General features: G+C 35.5%; 1 protein-coding gene across 1 annotated transcript in view; it reads left to right on the top strand.

The window, feature by feature from the left end:
• Nucleotides 1-18,803, top strand: part of SMC6 (structural maintenance of chromosomes 6) — a 50,174-nt gene that overhangs the window by 26,069 nt on the left and 5,302 nt on the right. Inside the window, exons 15-24 of the mRNA XM_084900389.1 lie at nt 122-326; nt 2,791-2,905; nt 4,078-4,238; nt 5,853-5,988; nt 6,840-6,920; nt 8,416-8,586; nt 12,792-12,929; nt 13,935-14,080; nt 15,957-16,082; nt 16,765-16,870. Of these exons, the coding sequence (XP_084756515.1) occupies nt 122-326; nt 2,791-2,905; nt 4,078-4,238; nt 5,853-5,988; nt 6,840-6,920; nt 8,416-8,586; nt 12,792-12,929; nt 13,935-14,080; nt 15,957-16,082; nt 16,765-16,870 (1,385 nt within the window). The remainder of the gene's footprint in view (nt 1-121; nt 327-2,790; nt 2,906-4,077; nt 4,239-5,852; nt 5,989-6,839; nt 6,921-8,415; nt 8,587-12,791; nt 12,930-13,934; nt 14,081-15,956; nt 16,083-16,764; nt 16,871-18,803) is intronic.

The following is an 18,803-nucleotide window of genomic DNA, read 5'->3' as shown; positions in this document are numbered from 1 at the left end:
TCATTTAAGCTGCTTTCTATGAGAATATTTTAACATCATATTAACTATTTTAGAAAGATAGTTACACTAATACTTAAAAACAAGTATTTATGGGCCTTTAATGATTTTGTCTCACTTTTAGGAGCTTGCATTCATCTTCGGGATCCTGAACTTGCTTTGGCTATTGAGTCTTGCTTAAAGGGACTTCTGCAAGCTTATTGTTGCCATAACCATTCTGATGAAAGAGTCCTTCAGGCACTGATGAGAAAGTTTTATTTACCGGGGACCTCACGGCCACAGATAATAGTTTCTGAGTTTCGGAATGACATGTATGATGTACGACACAGGTAAGGCTTCGGTAATTAAATACTGCTCCTGGTTTTGCTTAATCATGTGCAAGGTCACAAAGAATTAAAACATTTTTATGTTAACCATGTCTATACTACTGATATATCAGATTGCATCGGGCCACTTAGTTCTCTTCAGGTAAATAAACAAGAGAGATACTCTCTGCCTTGAGGTCTGTTGTGGGAGTCAGTACAGTGAATTAGATGTAGTGTGGCATAGGAATTATGCTGATAAGGGAAATGGTGCCAGACCTAGACAAATAAAGAGGGAGGCATTAAGGAAGAACTTTGGTGCTCATTGTTCATTGTGCTTCAGAGATTTCTTCATGAGCTGTGATAGTTTTCCTTAACGACCCTAGTAAACCTCTCAAGGCAAAATACCTAAACTGGACTCTTGACTAGCTACTGGCTGCCCACTGTATTTCTAAGTATATACATATTCCCTAACTTATTCTTAGTCAGCTTTGATAAAATTGGGTTACAAGGTATAGTTGCAGTTGAGATAAGGGAGTAACTAAATGTTAGGAGGTAGGTTAGTGAAGAAATCAGAGGAGAGAGGAAAATGATTGGTCTTCTAACTGATGAGTTTGTTAATTGCCTTCTAGGCAAATAGAATTTTATCTGCAAACTGCATGGAGGCATGACATCATAAATTACTCTGCAAAAATAGCATTTGCATTATAGATAGTAAGGAACAGATTAAGAGAGATATTTAGGACAAAATCAATGATACGTGTTATTTCAATATAAGAGAAAGAAGAATTGAGGATGATGATTGCTAGGTTTTTGCATGGAGTGACTACCTAACAAATGTGCCAATAGTTGTTTCAGGAAAAATATAAGAAAAAAGTGAATTTGTCAAAAGTAATAAAGTCCTCTATTAGAATTTTTGATTTGGGGTCTTTTATACTAGAAACTAGAGGCCCGGTGCACTGATTCATGCACCTGTGGGGTCCCTCGGCCTCACCTGCAGGGATCAGGCCGAAACCAGCTCTCTGCCATCCCCCCGAGGAGTCCCAGATTGCAAGAGGGCACAAGCCAGGCTGAGGGACCCCACCAGTGCAGGGAGGGACTGCAGGAGGGCTCCAGGGCGTGTCTGGCCCATCTCGCCCAGTTCCAATTGGCTGGACCCCAGCAGCAAGCTAACCTACCTGTCAGAGTGTCTGCCCCAGGTGGTCAGTGCGCGTCATAGCGACTGGTCGTACTGTTGGACACTTAGCATATTCGGCTTTTATTATATAGGATAACGATTGGGAGTTAAAAGTGTTTTCTTTGTCTGCATAGGAATCTCACCTTCTGTTAATTTCTAGTTTGATCCGTGGTTTCTAAAACCCCATAAAGGCGAAATTTCAATTGTGCTATCAGACAACATTGCTACGGTAAAAATGACCCCTGACAGGTTAATTGCACCTGAAGGGGAATATAGGCATTTAAATTTAATTTGTGTAAAAGCCAGTCTCCTGATTTCTACCCTACAACCTGCTCTTCCTAGAATCTTCTCCATCTTCATTTTTTTCAGTTGCTTAAGCCAAAAGTAGGTTTTCAGTTGTCCCTATGGAAAATAATGCAATATTTAATAACTAATAGTGTAAGAATAAACTGTTTCACATACAACTGTAAGCCTGCTTTTGCCCTACCCTGTACATAAAAGATACTTTCTTTGTGTTAGAATTCTAGGACTAAGGAAGCTCTAAGACTGCCATGACCATTTCCCCCTTAGATATTCATTGCTTCTGCGCCTTCTATTCTTGGTGTCTCCATTCTTCAGTGCTGTTAATAGCGCAGATGTTTAAAATTTTAGTTGAAAGAGTGAATGTCTCTTCAGGGAGCCCAAATTATAATTCCTAAGAATATAATTTCTCTCATGTTTCCTCTGTGTTCATAATAATATTTATTTCAATTTTTCTTGTCTTGATACGAATATTGTTTCACTTTTTTAATTGACTTTTATATTTATATATGTAAGATTTAAGAAAGGTGTAATTATTGTAATAGGCAGTAGGGCATAATGTTTAAAAATCTGGCTCTACAAATGTTGGATCACTGTGTTGTACACCTGAGACTAATATCATATGCCAGCTCTACTTTATTTTAAAAAAGAAGAAGAAGAATCTGGGCTCTAGAGCTGAGCTGCCTAGTTTGAAGCCTCGCCCAAGCATTTAACAAGCTCCATGACATTGAGGGACTTATTAAAATCTGAAGCTTTCTCCTCTGGAAAGAAAACAGGAGAAAATAATATTATCTATCTCATTGTTGCTATAGGATTAGATGAGCATACAATATTCTTATAACAGTGCCTATCACATATAAATGTTTGCTGAGTAAATAAAATAAATCTAATCAGATGTTTTCAAATGTTACCTTATAATTACCTATCATCTACTCACCCGTTAATATATGCGTATAGGGATGTTTACCTGTAATTGAAGTTTGATGCTAATCCTTATGTATTTTTGTCTCTCAGAGCTGCCTATCACCCGGAGTTCCCAACGGTGCTGACAGCTTTGGAAATAAATAACGCAGTCGTTGCAAATAGCCTGATTGACATGCGAGGAATAGAAACAGTGCTGCTAATCAAAGTAAGACCAGATGCGTGCTGTGTGTATGTTATTTTAAACACTTCAGAACTGTAGTAGGTTATATAAATCCTGTCCCCTCCTACATCATGGAGCTGTGGATGGTTCATCATTGTGCATGCACCTCCTGGGAAAATCTATAGAAGAAGATGGAGCTGGTGGTTTGTTTTTTGTCCCATGGAACTTTATAATATACTTTCAGCTATTCTTTGTAAAGCAGTTTCACAAATGTATATATTTTTTGATGCATGATGCTATAAACTTTTTTGTTTATGCTTTCTTGATTGCCTGCCAAATTCATTTTTTACTTGCCCTTACAGATACATATATTACTATCATTCTACTTTTTAAACAAATACTTGAATTGATATTTTATGGATCTCTTTTCTTAAAAACTTGAGTGCTTTATAATCAATATGTATTCTTTATCTGCATTTTTATGTACTTGTTTGATTTGATCACCATATTGTGTTTTACCTTTTGGAATAAATTTGCTGGGAAGAAATAAGGAATTTTAAAACAAATATGTAATCAAGACAAACACAATAGTCTGTTTTTCTTATTAATGGAAATGAGAAGTAATGGAATTAGTAATCCAAGTGTGTGTGCATTGCAAGTGTTGTAATTTTTGCGGGCTTAGCGCCATCATATTTTAGAAGGATATGTGAAATAAGACAATGACATCCTATTGTAAAGGTATGTGCCTGGAGAGGTTAAGCCTCATTCCCCTTTTTACTTCATCTAGGGCTTAAATATTTCAAGGTTGTTGTCGTTTACCAGAATTTGCTATTCAGATGCATCATTTCTAGGGTGTAAAAGTCACTTAGAAAAAATAAGATTTGTATGAACTGGTAAAAGTAAATTTTTCATATGAAGGGTTACTTAAAAATTTTAATTTTAAATGGATAACGATATTAGAATTTAAAAATAGAATGTATTAGTTTGCCATAAAGCATTATTTGCTGTGCTGATTTGAAGACTTAATAGTTTTAATTCTTTGAATCTTGAAGGTTTTTTTTAAATTCTTGTGTTTAACTTTATGGAATTATTTACTTGAATGTTTATATAAAAAATATTTGAATCTTAAAACGATGTCAGTTAACATTTTGAAATTGTGTGCATCAGAAATGCTTTGGCACAATTTAAAAAATATATTCCTCTTCTATTGTGTTTAGAGTAATTCTGTAGCTCGTGCAGTGATGCAGTCCCAAAAGCCACCCAAGAATTGCAGGGAAGCTTTTACTGCTGACGGCGATCAAGTATTTGCAGGACGTTACTATTCATCTGAATATACAAGACCTAAGTTCCTAAGCAGAGATCTGGATTCTGAAATAAGGTTGGTATCCATGGTGGCTTGGCATATAATTTCTCCTGCTTCCTTTGGGGTTCATATTTTATTAGGTAGCACACGTTTTTTTTCTCCAAGTAAAAAATAATTAAACACTAAGGATAAACAAACACTATATGAAAATACAGGACAGATTTGTCCTACCTGAAAAGGGTAAGTTGTAAAATTTAGCCATTTTGTTTATGTAAATTAGGTTAATTTTAAAAATTTATTCTAAATATTCAGAAAAATGTTTAATAAAAATATTGTTGCCGAAACCGGTTTGGCTCAGTGGATAGAGCGTCGGCCTGCAGACTAAATGGTCCCGGGTTCGATTCCGGTCAAGGGCATGTACCTTGGCTGCGTGCACATCCCCAGTAGGGGGTGTGCAAGAGGCAGCTGGTTGATGTTTCTCTCTCATCGACGTTTCTAGCTTTCTATCCCTCTTCCTTCCTCTCTGTAAAAAAATCAATAAAATATATTTAAAAAACAATATTGTTGGTTTTATTTTTGGTTTAGGCTCTTAGTTTCAAAGTTTACTTGGTAAATTTTTATTAGCAAAATTACTATTGGTTAATAAATGTATAGATTTATATATGATAGATTTCTTATTAAATACTGAGGAGCCATTTTAAATTTTTGCATCTGGCCCCATTTTTACCAGAAAAGCCACAATTATTCTTCTTTCCTCATTTTTATCATTCATTTATCATTTATTCAGCTGACTTTTATTTTATTTTTTTAATTTTGAGAATTCTAATAAGATAGCACATTTATAATATTTATCATATTTAAGTTGCTGTGTTATTTTACATATCAGTACAAAAGAAAAAAGCTGCTAATGGAACCATGGACTGAAAGATTATTTCAGAGATGTGAAAACGTGGGAAATATGCCTCTTACTGAAATACGGCACACTCTCTCTCAGGGAATTTTTTCGTAACTTTGTGCACAGGTGGTTCATTTCCACCAGGCACTCAACTCCGGGAGACAGGTGCTGTGGTGAGGCAGGAAAAGATCATTTCTGAAGATAGTGAACGGCGGCCAGGTCTTCATGGTTTGGGCATCTGCTTGCTTTATTCTCCAACCCTTTCCATTGTCCTCCTTCCATTCACTGTAACTCCTCACACATTCACAGCAATTGTAGCACTTACTCACCAAGAGTGAGTGCTGAGCTGTCAGTTTTATCTTTTCACCCCTCCATGCCTTTGTGTGGTTCTTCCCATCCTCTCCTCTAGTTGGTCCCACTGTTTTAAACTTTACAGAAGACAATGACCAGGTCTCCCTGAGTCTGATTTTCCACGGTACTATGGACATATCGTTTCCTGTTCATATTTTAATGTTATGGTTTATTTCCTGACTCTTTTTTGTTTGAGTTATCCATGTCTTAATTCTTTTTCTGCCTCTACCTATCGCTATGCACAATGTCCACCACACAGAAATCATATCATAAATGCCTATTATTGAAGTAAGTAAAATTTGACTCTAGTTTAGATATTTTTTTGAAATCATTAGGATTTTTTGCAAATAAGCTATTAAAAATTAGCTTTTCTTTGTAAAGATCTAAAGTATTTGTAATATTCAGAAATAGTTTTAAATTATTTTTTATCCTCCTCTATCAAGTGAATTGGAGAATGAAGTTGAAAATAAGAAGGCCCAGATATTAAATTTTCAGCAACATTTGTCTGCCCTTGAAAAGGATATTAAACGCAATGAAGAATTTCTTAGAAGGTACCAATTACGATATAAAGAATTAAAGGTAAAAAAATATATACATCATTTTGTTTTCCATCTTGTCACTTTTAAGCTATTTTTAAAATGTATTTAAGGAGTAGTTCTCAAACTTTTTGGCCTCAAGCCCCTTTACAGTCTTAAAAGAGCTTTTTACATATGTGGGTTTTACCTATCAGTATTTACATTTTTAAAAATTAAAACAAAATTTATCAGTATGTATTAGTTCATGTAAAAATTACAAACTCATTGTTTATTACATTTTTAAGAAAAATAACTTTTCCAAAAACCAAAGCTATTTACTGAGAAGATTGACATTTTTATATTTTTGTAGTAAATTTGTATTTCTAGTTTAATAAAACTCAGCTGAATTATCAGGTCACTTTCTGCAATCAATCTGTTGCAATAAGTACACGTCACCAAGTCATAAGCCTCCTGAGCATTGTGAGAAAATGATAGTAAAAATGGTGAATAATGTCTTACTGCTTTTATGAGAATAGTTTTGACCTCATGAATCCCTGCAAGAGTTTCAGAGGCATCCAAGCAGCCCTTGAACTACTCTGAGGACACTGGATCTTGCCACAACATGAGTGGATATTTCAGAATATTTTCTCTATGAATTCAACATTATCATCATTCAAAATGCAAAGATGGAGTACTTACATCTTTTTTTTTTTTTTGGTGTGGGAATGGGTTACCAGTGAGGGTAATATGGCAGACTTGGTGCTGTAACTTACTTTGGTTCATTTAATACTAATATGTCTCTTTTATTAAATACAGAATCTTTCTGTAACAGAGTAGAACATCATGGATTAATATAACTTTTATTTTTATTTTAAATTTATTTTTATATTACTAAATTCGAATACTTTCTTTCAGATGAAAATAAGAAAAAGTATTTCTGAAATTCAGGAACTTGAGAATATAGAAGAACATCAGTCTGTAGATATTGCAACCTTGGTAAGAGTCTTTTCCTCAAAGTTATAAAGGACAAAACTATTATTTAGTTTAACAGTATTTATTCAGCTTTTTAAAAAAAATCCTACTTGAAGCTGCTTTTTATGATTGTCTCCATTTACAGATAAGATAGAAACTACCTCATGTGTAGCCTTCAAGTTTCTTATTATTTTGTCTTTATAAGTTGCATGAATAATAATTGATTTTGTCATCTATTACATGAAAGAAACTTTATTAAAGTTTAATTGTGCTCTTATAATCAAACAGCATTTTAAATCATGCTGCCTAGCATAGTATTTTTCAGAGTTAATCAGTACCAACATTAATGGATACCTTGGTCTCTCTTTGCATTGTTTCTTTTCCCCAAGTCAATAGTTTTCATTTGAATTGACCGCATATTTATTATTCTATATTTTTTCAGGCAGGTGTTTATGATATTCAGCTTAGCTCCTCTGGTTTACAGCAAACAATGTATTAGATAGCTTGCAGAATCTTGTTAAAAGGAAGAAGTATTACTTAGTGTTTGTCCTGTATGTCATATTAACTGCTGAGGGATTCAGCAGGTGGAGTTCCACTCTAATGAGAGTTTGTCTTCATTTTTTATTAGTAACCTTGTTTCCCACATTTTATTTTTCTGCTTTAATTCCTTTTATTGATAGATTGTTTCTTTTTTTTATATGTATTTTTATTGATTTCAGAGAGGAAGGGAGAGGGAGAGAAACATCAGTGATGAGAGAGAATCATTGATTGGCCGCCTCCTGCACTCCCCCTATTGGGTATCTCACCTGCAATCCCAGGCATGTGCCCTTGACCGGAATCAAACCCGAACCCTTCAGTCCATGGGCCAATGCGCTATCCATTGGACAAATGACTAGAGTGATAGACTAAGTTTCTTGAAGATATGTTTTGTTTATTTTTGTGTACTCGGCATCTAAGACATTGTCTGGCACTAGGTAGATATTTATATGTACTATATTGTGAAGGAAAAATCAGTGGGTAGAATAAAAGTTAATCCTCTTGATTATGACCTCAAGCACAATATAGTTTTAACTTGTGTCCTAAATAGTATCTCTTACTATTTTTTTTTTTAAATATATTTTATTAATTTTTTACAGAGAGGAAGGGAGAGAGATAGAGAGCTAGAAACGTCGATGAGAGAGTAACATCGACCAGCTGCCTCTTGCACATCCCCCACTGGGGATGTGCCCGCAACCAAGGTACATGCCCTTGACCGGAATCGAACCTGGGACCTTTCAGTCCGCAGACCGACGCTCTACCACTGAGCCAAACCGGTTTCGGCTCTCTTACTATTTTGAACCTGTTTTCTTCTTCCTAATTTGCCTTTGAGAGTGTGAAAATGCCCTAATAGTCTTTGAGTTTGTCTTTTATCTGATTTGCCTATAGCCAGGAGTATCTTCTCTCAGAACTGTTTGTACTACTTTTCTATCTGATAACAAAGTGTTTTTATTAACTCTAAATGCTCTGTAAATGTAATCAGGAAGATGAAGCTCAAGAAAATAAAGTAAAAATGAAAATGGTTGAGAAAAGTATGGAACAACAAAAAGAAAATATGGAATATCTTAAAAGTCTGAAAGTAGAAGCAGAAAACAAGTACGATGCAATTAAACTGAAAGTTAACCAGTTATCAGAGCTAGCAGATCCACTAAAGGTATGCTTTGTTGTTCTATGGTATATGCATCTTAGGTTTTAACTTTATATCTACTGTGTACTCAGTAGATACTGTCCTAATATAACTTATGTTTAAATGTTTATGTCGCCACATAAAAATAGGATGTAAACCAAATTTTCATCCTTAGATCAATTAGAATAAAATGCTTCTGCTCACGCTTTTTGAGAATAAATTGGCAAGTTTCTGTTTGTCCCAGAAGATTATAGCTCCCCCGCCCTCTTTATTTTCTGACTTGAAGCTAGAGCCAGGGACATCTTGTCTGTCTGCACCACTTCTGTGCTTGCCTGTTCTGTTGTCCCACTTTCCTTCGATAACTCGGGCCAACTTGAAATAAGTGCTACTCCGTTCCTGTTTATTGGCATGTCCCGTATGTTCCAGCTTGAATTCAACTGATTTTTTTTTTTTTAACACATGCTTTTTAAAACCAAATTTAGGTAAACAAAATTATTCAACAGTTAAATCGTATAAATTTTTCCAAGTTGTTTATTGGCTTAGTTACTAATATTTTATTGTTACAATTTTTATGAATAGCTCAGTTATTTTCAGGACTTTTATTTATAAGACACTGAGAAGAATGAATAGTACATTTTCAGAGGAGTCGGGTATTTGAGATATCACTCTAACATATCCTTTTCTTTTTTTCAGGAAAATTAATCGCCCTCTGTGTATTAAAATGTGTTTAGATATTTTAAAGTTTAAACGAATTTGCATGCATAAAATTTTTATTGTAATTTTGTTTATTGAAAATTTTTTAAAAATTTATTAAAGAGTTGAGAGAATATTAGAGGAATTTAGAGGTTTTGCTGCATAGAAATATCTTCCCCCCTATTTGTGGTAGGTCACTGGAGCTGAGATTCCTCTCTGCTATTATCACCTTAGATGGATCAATTGAGGTGGGCAAAGGGGATTGAGGGTGGAAAGAGACTTCGCTTGGAGCGATAGGTACACGATACAGTGTGCAGGTGTATTTTATTGGGTTGTACACTTGAAACCTGTATGGTTTTGTGAATTAATGTCACCCCAATAAATTCAACAGAAAATAAATCATGACTAAGAAAACGAAAAGGAGAAAATAGAAAAATAAACTAACTGATTAAGAAGAATATATAGTTTAAATATTAAATTGTAAAGTTGTGAGGAAGGAAAATGTACTAAAGGTAAACTGAGAAATACGAATAAGAGAGTAGTTGCCACAGGAAATAAGAATTAGGAAGATAAAGCCTAAGACAAAAAAAAGATAAAGAACTTCATTTTTAAAAGGAGAAAAATAATAAAATAAATATGAAAATAATCAAGAATAGACAAGGTAGAATTCAGAGAAATTCAGGAATTAGAGCAGTAAAACTACAACAAAAATAAGGTTAAAATATTTTTTTTTAACGGGTGAAGGATTGAACAGAGTGACAAAATCAAAATGATGAAATTGGTAAAATGATACAGGGAAAGAAAGCACCTAAATTATTTATCCCGGAAGACTTAAAATTACAAACAAGAAATGATGAAGAGTAAGCTGTGTTCTGTTCTTTTAGGGACCTCTAAGCTAAAGCAACTCCTGGAATTAATAAATAAGTCCAAGAGCAGAAAAATATGGGCAGAAGGCAGTAAGAATTCTTGGTCTTAGCTCTTTGCCTTGGCTGCAAATAGCTGAAAGCTAGGAGGTGAGTCCTTCAGTTAACCTGCATGCAAACAGCTAGTAGCCAAGAGGTTTTCCTTCACAGAGTCCCACCACGTAGCCGTCAGTAACAGGCTGACCAAGAGGATTTGGCTAACAAAATAATTCCTGGGAAGCTGCAGTCACTTGTTAAACATGAGCAGCTTCTAGACATAATGCTTGCTATTAGGACATTTGTTCATTTTGTGACGGGTGGTGAGGCGTAGAATACTCTGTTTAAAACATGCAATCATTGAAATCTTGGCAGAGGGAATACTTCCCTCACAAAATTTCATATTTTATAGTTTTTTAAAACCTCATCATGAATGTAGGTTTATATGAAACAAGAAGCAATCTTTGCAATGGTGCTGAATAAAATTCGTTGTTTAGGCATCCAAGACAATAAAGCTTTTCAATTATTCTGTCCTTTCTAGCATCTCAGCCTATTTTCTAAAGGTGGAAACTCTACAGCAAGCATGTCAAACTCAAAGGTTAACACAGGCCAAAGAAATGAGGCATGTGGCCTGAGGGCCATGAGTTTGACATGCTTACTCTACAGGTTTAAGGGCTGCATCAAAGTTTCATTTTAGACCTATCCCATCCTAGGCTTCACCCCCAAACCAGGATGAATGTCATCAATTTGCTTTTATTATATCTAGTTCTTCATTTCACCATCAAATTAAATGAAATACTCCCCTGCTTTCCTTTTAGTTTTAAAACCCATAGGACCCAAGACCTATATTCATTAAATACACAAGGACAAATCAGACAGCCATGGTAAACGTTGAGAAAAGGCTATTAACATTTTGTAGTGCTTTTCCTATTATTTTACGCTTTAGGTCTGTCCCTTTCTCAGGTTGCTAGGAGGGAAGATTAACCAGCACAGATGTGTCCTTGTATGTTTTATCCCTTCTGTTCCTAACACTGACTTGATTCCCTAAAGCAAACAGGGCCTATTTATTTTGACAGCTTCTACCAAAAATGATTAAAAAACTTAGCTCTGTTTTTAGAAGACAAGCATTCTATTTCATACACTGTTGCCATTCCTCATTGTAATCTCTCCTGCTACACACATTGCACCCAGTTTCTTTTACGCTGTTTGACATAAAAGATCAGTTTTCTTCATCCTTCATGTAACAATGATTTTTAATAGAACTTTTATAAAAGCTATTATCAAATGTCTATCATGGTGATATTTTTATTGATATGAACATGATGCAATAAATTGTATTCTTAGGTTAGAAAATAGCCCAATTCCTCCATTATGTGAGGTAAATATTTTCCGTGTTTAGGTACCTCTTCCTTTTGGGGATGCCTCCATATGTTGTCCTGTGTGGTGCTGTTATTGCTGTTCTGGTTTGTGTCTGTTTCTTTTTCTCTTCATAACTAATTCTTGAGACTGAACATGATAATCACTGTCAATGAGCAATGCTAGGCTCAAAAAACAAACGAATAAATTAACTAAAATATAACATGGTGGTTCTTAAATCAGGAGCCTTTTTTAAAAGTGTTATAGAGATACCAGTGACATGCATCAAATATACTTATAAGTGTATGATTTCATAAATTTTGACATGTATATGCCTGTATAACCTCACAATCAGAAAAAAGAAAAATCCTTCATGCTCAGAATTTCCTCATGCCCCTTTATAATCTGTCCCTCCCTATGCCCTGCCCCTCATCCCCAAACAGCCATCGGTCTGCTTTCTACACTATAGTCTGCACATTTTCTAGAATTACAAGTAATGGAATCACACATTATATAGTCTTGCTTTTTTGTGACCTGACCTTTTCCAGAACCTAACACACTGTCTAGCATATTGTGTGTACACTGTTTATAGTTTGAAAGAAAAAGTGAGTGAATGGAATACAGTTGCTCCTTTTGATTATGGTAATCATTCATGTTTTTACCTGAATCAGTAATTCACTTCTTATTGCCAAGTAGCATCCCATTGTGTTTGATATACCACCATTTGTTTCATTTACTGATTGATGGACATGGGTTTTCAGGTTGGGGCTATTACAAATAAAGCTGCTCTAAACGAACGTTTGTATGTCAAAGCCCTCTGAGATTCTAAACTTATTTTGGTGCTTCTTAAATCAAGAGCTATTTTAAAGATTGAGATTCGGGATATTCCAGACCTAAAAGAAAATATCCAGGGGTGGAGTCTAGAAGTCTATATATTTTGTAAAAACATCCAAATCAGTGGTAATGTAAATCATTGTTTGAGAAGCCACCGTATGAATGTCTTTATGCATATATCATCCAAGCCTTTCACCAGGCTATGTGGCTGTTTGCCAAAATAAAGATGAAAGTACCATATATGTGGAGACTTCGTGTAAGAGTTTGAATATAATAATGTGACTCCTCATTTCTATTCAGACACATCCTGTGTGAACCCTAACACTTGTGTCTTTAAGCAACATAGTCCTGTCCACTTTATGGAGTGGTCAGTTAGCTTTATAGCTACGCTGGTAATATTTTTAAAAAACAATACTTGCTTTAGAAGTTATTTTGGCTTTCTTCAAACAGGATGAATTAAACCTTGCTGACTCTGAAGTAGATAACCAAAAACGAGGGAAGCGGCATTATGAAGAAAAGCAGAAAGAACACTTGAATACTTTAAATAAAAAGAAACGAGAACTGGATACGAAAGAGAAAGAACTAGAGGTTATCTATCATTTTTGTTTTATGTTTTTGTTTACAACCTTAGTCCTTATTCCTAAAGTGCGTTTCCCTTAATATCCTGTTTTCAAACATACACAAGTTGTCCGATGAATATCTGTTTCCTACAAAGTAACAGCTGTTTTGGTGAATCGAGAGAAGGAGGCTTAGGGATTCTGAGTGTGGGTCATAGACCAGTACGAAGAGGACTTGAGGCAGTACTGCAGCAGTCCGGCGTCTGAGAGGGGCTGGCCCTCCCTCCAAGCTAATCCTGCTCCTTCCAGGCCTAGAGAGCAGCTTTGTGTCATGATGTCCCTCCCTGCCTCTGAGTGGTTGGAGCTGGGCGGGGCCAGGCCAGGCTGCAGTTCTGCTCCTGCTGGCTGGGCACCGTGATGGCAGCTGTGAGCAGCAGCGCTGATTTGGAGATGAATTGAAAGCAACCTGGGTCTGCCTAGAAGAGATGAATCTCAACTCTGCCTTCATGTACCTTGGAAAAGGACTGAAACTCTAATCCATTGCATTGCTTATTCAAGGCTTACACCACGTGTTGTAAATATAAAACAAGTACTGTGGTGAAAGTGCTTTGAGTTTTTTAATATTTTATAAACATGAGGGTCTTTTTGTTTGCACTTCAATACTATTTGGTGCTCAGAGTCCATCCTGAAATGCACAGAAAGCTGTCTGACCTCCGTGCCCTGCATGCCGGCTTTTCCTAACTGCTACTTGAAATTTGTTTCCTTAGGAACTTACGGAGGTCTTACAAATTATTAAAGATGTGCACAGTAGTGTAATTTTGTCTTGAAGATTAATAGTGGCTGTGCTGTATTCTCAATATAAAGCTTAGAGAAATAACACTGATACCAAATGCATTTAGAATACATTTTGAATGCATTTGGTATCATTTTGTAAACATAAGTTTAGAATTTTACTTTGCCTGTTTTGGCATTAGTAATACAACGAATTGTTATCTCAAAGAAGAGTTTTAAAGACATTAAACATCTCTTGTCTTAGGAGAAAATGTCACAAGCAAGACAAATCTGCCCAGAGCGGATAGAAGTGAAAAAGTCCGCATCGATTCTAGATAAAGAAATTAATAGATTAAGACAAAAGATCCAGGCAGAACATGCTAATCATGGAGATCGAGAGGAAATAATGAGGTAAGCTTTTCTACTTGGTTATGTTATCCATATATATTATCAACACAAAAAAATGTTTAAATATAAATCTTAAATTTGGATCAAATATTGCCACCACATATAATTTATAGCTAAACTAGTCTTTCATATGTGTATGTTAATAATGAACTAACTTTGCCTTGGTTGGGTTACTCAATAGATTGGAGCATCGTCCCACATACCAAAAAAGGTTCTGGGTCAATTTTGCTCTCACATCAATCTTCTCTCTCTCTCTCTCTCTCTCTCTCTCTCTCTCTTCCTGTCTTAATAAAAAAATAATTTAAACTATTTTTTCTTCTGAATTATTACAGAACTCATTACAGAATATTTGCATGTAAATGTTATATTTATACCTATAAAGTTCATGTAGACACGAAATTGTTCAGCTTCACAAGTAATCGAAGAAATGCAAATCAGAATAATTAGAAGCCATTTTCACATACATGAAGATGGAAAAAACTTCATGTCAGTTAGATCTCAGTTAAATGGGTATTTTTATACTAGATAAAAATGGAAGCTCCAGTGTAGTTAGAGCACAGGTTCTGTCTGAAGCAAAAGTACCTCAGTTTGAATTACTATTCTGTTATCTTCCTACATGGCTGCAGCAAATTATCCAGTGTCTCTGAACCTTAATTTTCTCATCTGTAAAACAGATATAATTATAGTATTTCCCTTATAGGGTTCTTGTGAAGATTAAATGATACCATTCATAATAGACAGAATATATAGGATGCATAGTATGTGAGATATTAGTGTCTCTGAAATATATTAAGGCAGTTTATGTCAAATGCCCTCAAAATTTTTGTTGTTATAATCCAAAATGAGAAAAATAATTTTTGCTTGGACATGTTTATTGCAGTATTATTTATAACAGTGAAAAATTAGAGCCATGTACAACTATAGGGTGATGATTAAATTGTAGTAGAAAATTGTAACTATGCACTTTTGAAGAACTTTTTCCCTATTTAAAAAAAGGCTGGAGACGGGAACCATCTCAATTCTACTTTCAAAAGCACTGGAAAACAAAAATAGTCAAGTTTTCTTTAAAATAGATAATACCTCAGTGTTTAAAAAATAGATATAGAAAGACAAAAAAATTTATGTTCTCTTTTTACTTTTATCTTATTAAATGTGCTCTCAGTGTTTCTGTATGCAAATGTAAGGTAATGTGACTGCTTTTTATCCTTTCAGATACAAAATATAGCACAGTGTATAAGCTCTTTTGTAGATTGCTTTCTTTGATTTAATGATATACAGTGTTTTGGATATTTTTTCATTGTTTTAGGGCAGTGGTTCTCAACCTTTCTGATGCCGTGACCCTTTAATACAGCTCCTCATTTTGTGGCAACCCCCAACCATAAAATTATTTTCGTTGCTACTTCATCACTGTAATTTTGCTACTGTTAATGAATCGTAATATAAATCTGTGTTTTCCGGCGGTCTTTGGCTCTCCTCAGGACTAAAGGGCTCGCGACCCACAGGTTGAGAACCGCTCGCAGGGTCGCCCACATTGGTGTCTGTCACTGAGGGAAGTACTTATCGCCTTCCAGTGTGATCCCTTCCCATTTGGAAGGTGTATATTCTCTAAGGTCTGCCACTCTGGGCTCACTTTCCTCTGCTTCCTCTGCCTTCTCTAGGGCTGGGCTTGGTTCCTGCCCAGCCTGCTAACCTCTCTCCCAGCCAGGGCAGCACCCGCTCCGCTGGGAGTGGATGGTGTTACAGCTGTGAAACCCGCTGGTGCCGGGTCTTCAGCACGCCCTGTACTCCCTGCTCTTCCCCGGGAACTGTATATGAGATTTTACTTTTTTATGTTTCTTTGAATGGCCTTTATTTACTTAATATTTTGTTCATAAAATAGGCAGTACCAAGAGGCAAAAGAAACCTATCTTGATCTGGAGACTAAAGTAAAGACTTTAAAAAGGTTTATTAAATTATTGGAAGAAATAATGCACCATAGATTCAAAACATACCAACAATTTAGAAGGTAAGTGCATTAAAAAAAAAAAAATTACCACATATGCATTTTTTATTTTTCTTTGTTTTTACTTATCCCTTAGAAATTAAATTAAATTAGAGAACTTTACATGATTCAGTTAGCGAAGACCTGCCAGTCTTACCTTGTCAGCTGGTGCTCACATCCTGTAATTTAATCAGAGAATTATGGATTTGAGTGGGCCTTATAACAGCTGTCCACCTTTTCCACTCCATCAGCTACCCATCCTTTCCCAGCTCATTCGCAGGTGGCTGGTCACTGCTGCTCAAAGAGTCCTTTGGAGAGTAGCTCTGGTCCTGAGGCAGCCGCTTCCACTCCTGGACGCCGCATGTTGTTAGGGAATGCATTTTTGGTGGGACCTGCTGAGGCAATATTCGGTTGATTTACCCTGATAACAAGAATGGTAGCTTGATGGATGCAGAATTTCTGCTTTGTTACAGCTATAGCTCCACAGCCTACTGCAGTACCTGAAACACAGTAGGAACTTGGTAGTTGCGTGGATTAATACAGGATTAGGGAAACTGGATATTATTAATGTACCCAGATAAATTGACTCCAACGAAAGTCACAAGCAACAGATAAAGCAGAGGACTGTTTGTTATATGCTGGTTAAAGATCATGCTGAATACACTGTATTTTTATATTCTTAATGTGTCCAATTTTTTATTTCAAGGTGTTTGACTTTACGATGCAAATTGTACTTTGACAACTTATTATCTCAGAGGGCCTATTGTGGAAAAATGAATTTTGACCACAAGAATGAAACTCTTTCTATATCAGTAAGTATCTTTAACTTTGCATGTTGATTATTAGGAGATGCTTTGTCAAGATGTTGAAAAGTAAATTGACCTGTTGTAGCTCTTTTAATAATAATAAAAAAAACTCCCCCAGACAATTACATTATTTTCTTAGGATGATAATTCGGAACTTTATTTCATAGTTACCTTCTCTTTCTAGTCCATTGGTTTCTTTTTTGAAATTATGCGGGACACTATAGAAGGTCCATTTTCTCTGGTATCACTATAGGAAGCCAAAAAAGAATTTTTCAAAGAATGCTCTAGCCATGTAGTTGACTGTACTACTTATTTCTGAAGATGGACCTAGATCTGATCTCTTTGGAGAAAGAAAGCTGCCACGTTCTACTACGTGGACTCTGTCTTCATGTATTCTCTCTCAGTCACATGTGTGGGAAAGAGCAGCTACCCACTCCAATAATTGGAGCAAAACTTTCAGATACTCACTCCTTCTGGTTGCCATAAGTTTTATATGTCCATGTTCATACTTAGAACAAGTAATAATTTGCAATACATATACAAAACAAAGGACTCATATCTAAATAATAATAATTACGAAAAAGAATGACAACGTGTAAAAATGATCAAAAGTTTTAAACAGGAACTTCATAAATTAAAGTGTCCAGATGGCATATAAGCACATGAAAGTGTCCACTATCATTTGTCATCCAAGCAATACAAATTTATATCATAACATACTGTCACATCGCCATTAGTGTGCCTACAGTGAACAAGACTGATAATGAATATCTTGTGTTGGTGAAGATATATAGATTAAGGACTCTCACTCCATGCCAGTGGGACTCTAACTTGGTAGAACTAATTTGGAAACCCGCCTGCCACTGTCTGTTAAAGCCGTTCCATTCTTCAGAAACTGTCAGCATTCATTCATGCATGTGGTGAAAGTCAAAATAGTGGTCACCTTTTGGGGATTGCTAGTGACAGAGAGAACACAGAGAATGTGCAGAGATGCCAGAAATGTGGGAGACAGGTGATCAATGTTTCTCTGTCTCTCCCCTTTCTCTCTCTTTATAAATAAACAAACAAACATATCCTTGGGTGAGGATTAAAAAAAAAAAAGGAATCCAGTCATCGTTTTTTTCAAAAACGGGAAATTGATACCAATGTCCCATGGTAAGTTAGTAATAGATCTTCATGATTCATCCAGGGCCTCATTTATTAGATTGATAACAACTGCCATTTTGGACAAAAGATACATACTGTTACTTAGTTCTTACTTTCATGTGTGTTTTTTTTGTTTGTTTGTTTGTGTGGTTTGGCTGTGTAAATGTTGCCTTTTCATTTGGATTTTCATGGAGGATTCAGACTTACAGATAATAAATATAAAATTTCAGTGTATGTTTAAACTCAGAATATTTTATAACTCTTAGATGATTAAAAAATGAATGCTCACTTGAGAGCTACATAATTTTTCAAATAGCAATTTGCAAAATATGTGAATCCATGTATCTGCCAAAATATGTGTGAATAGCCTTCATGAAGTAGAACTGGTGGGCGCTGCCCTTCACTTGTGTAGCATGTTTGTGCAAGTGGAATCTGTCAGAATGAAGGAGTGCCTTCCAATGATCAGCAACCATCTCCTCAGGCAGTTATGACAGTGCTGTTCATTTATTAATTGCTAGTTTATTGTTCCCATGATCCCTTATTTATTAAAGGGGGCTTTTTCTAAGAGATTTTGTGAATTTCAACTCACTGCTGTTACTTTCTTGGCAAGTGTGAGCCTGTTTAAGTCAGTCCTATGTCTTTCTGACATCCAGTAATTGCTTTTAAAGCAACTTTACCACTAGATGTCACTGGAATTCAAGTAACAAACGTTATCTTGGCACTTAGAAATGTTTGAAAAATGAAATAAAACAGTCACATTTACAACAGCATCAAAAACAGTAAAATACTTCGA

Source organism: Pipistrellus hanaki (assembly GCF_964339955.1).
Source record: "Pipistrellus hanaki genome assembly, chromosome: 12".
Classification (NCBI taxonomy): domain Eukaryota; kingdom Metazoa; phylum Chordata; class Mammalia; order Chiroptera; family Vespertilionidae; genus Pipistrellus; species Pipistrellus hanaki.
Note: the sequence above shows the minus strand (reverse complement) of the source record. Positions and strands in the feature narration are given on the sequence as shown.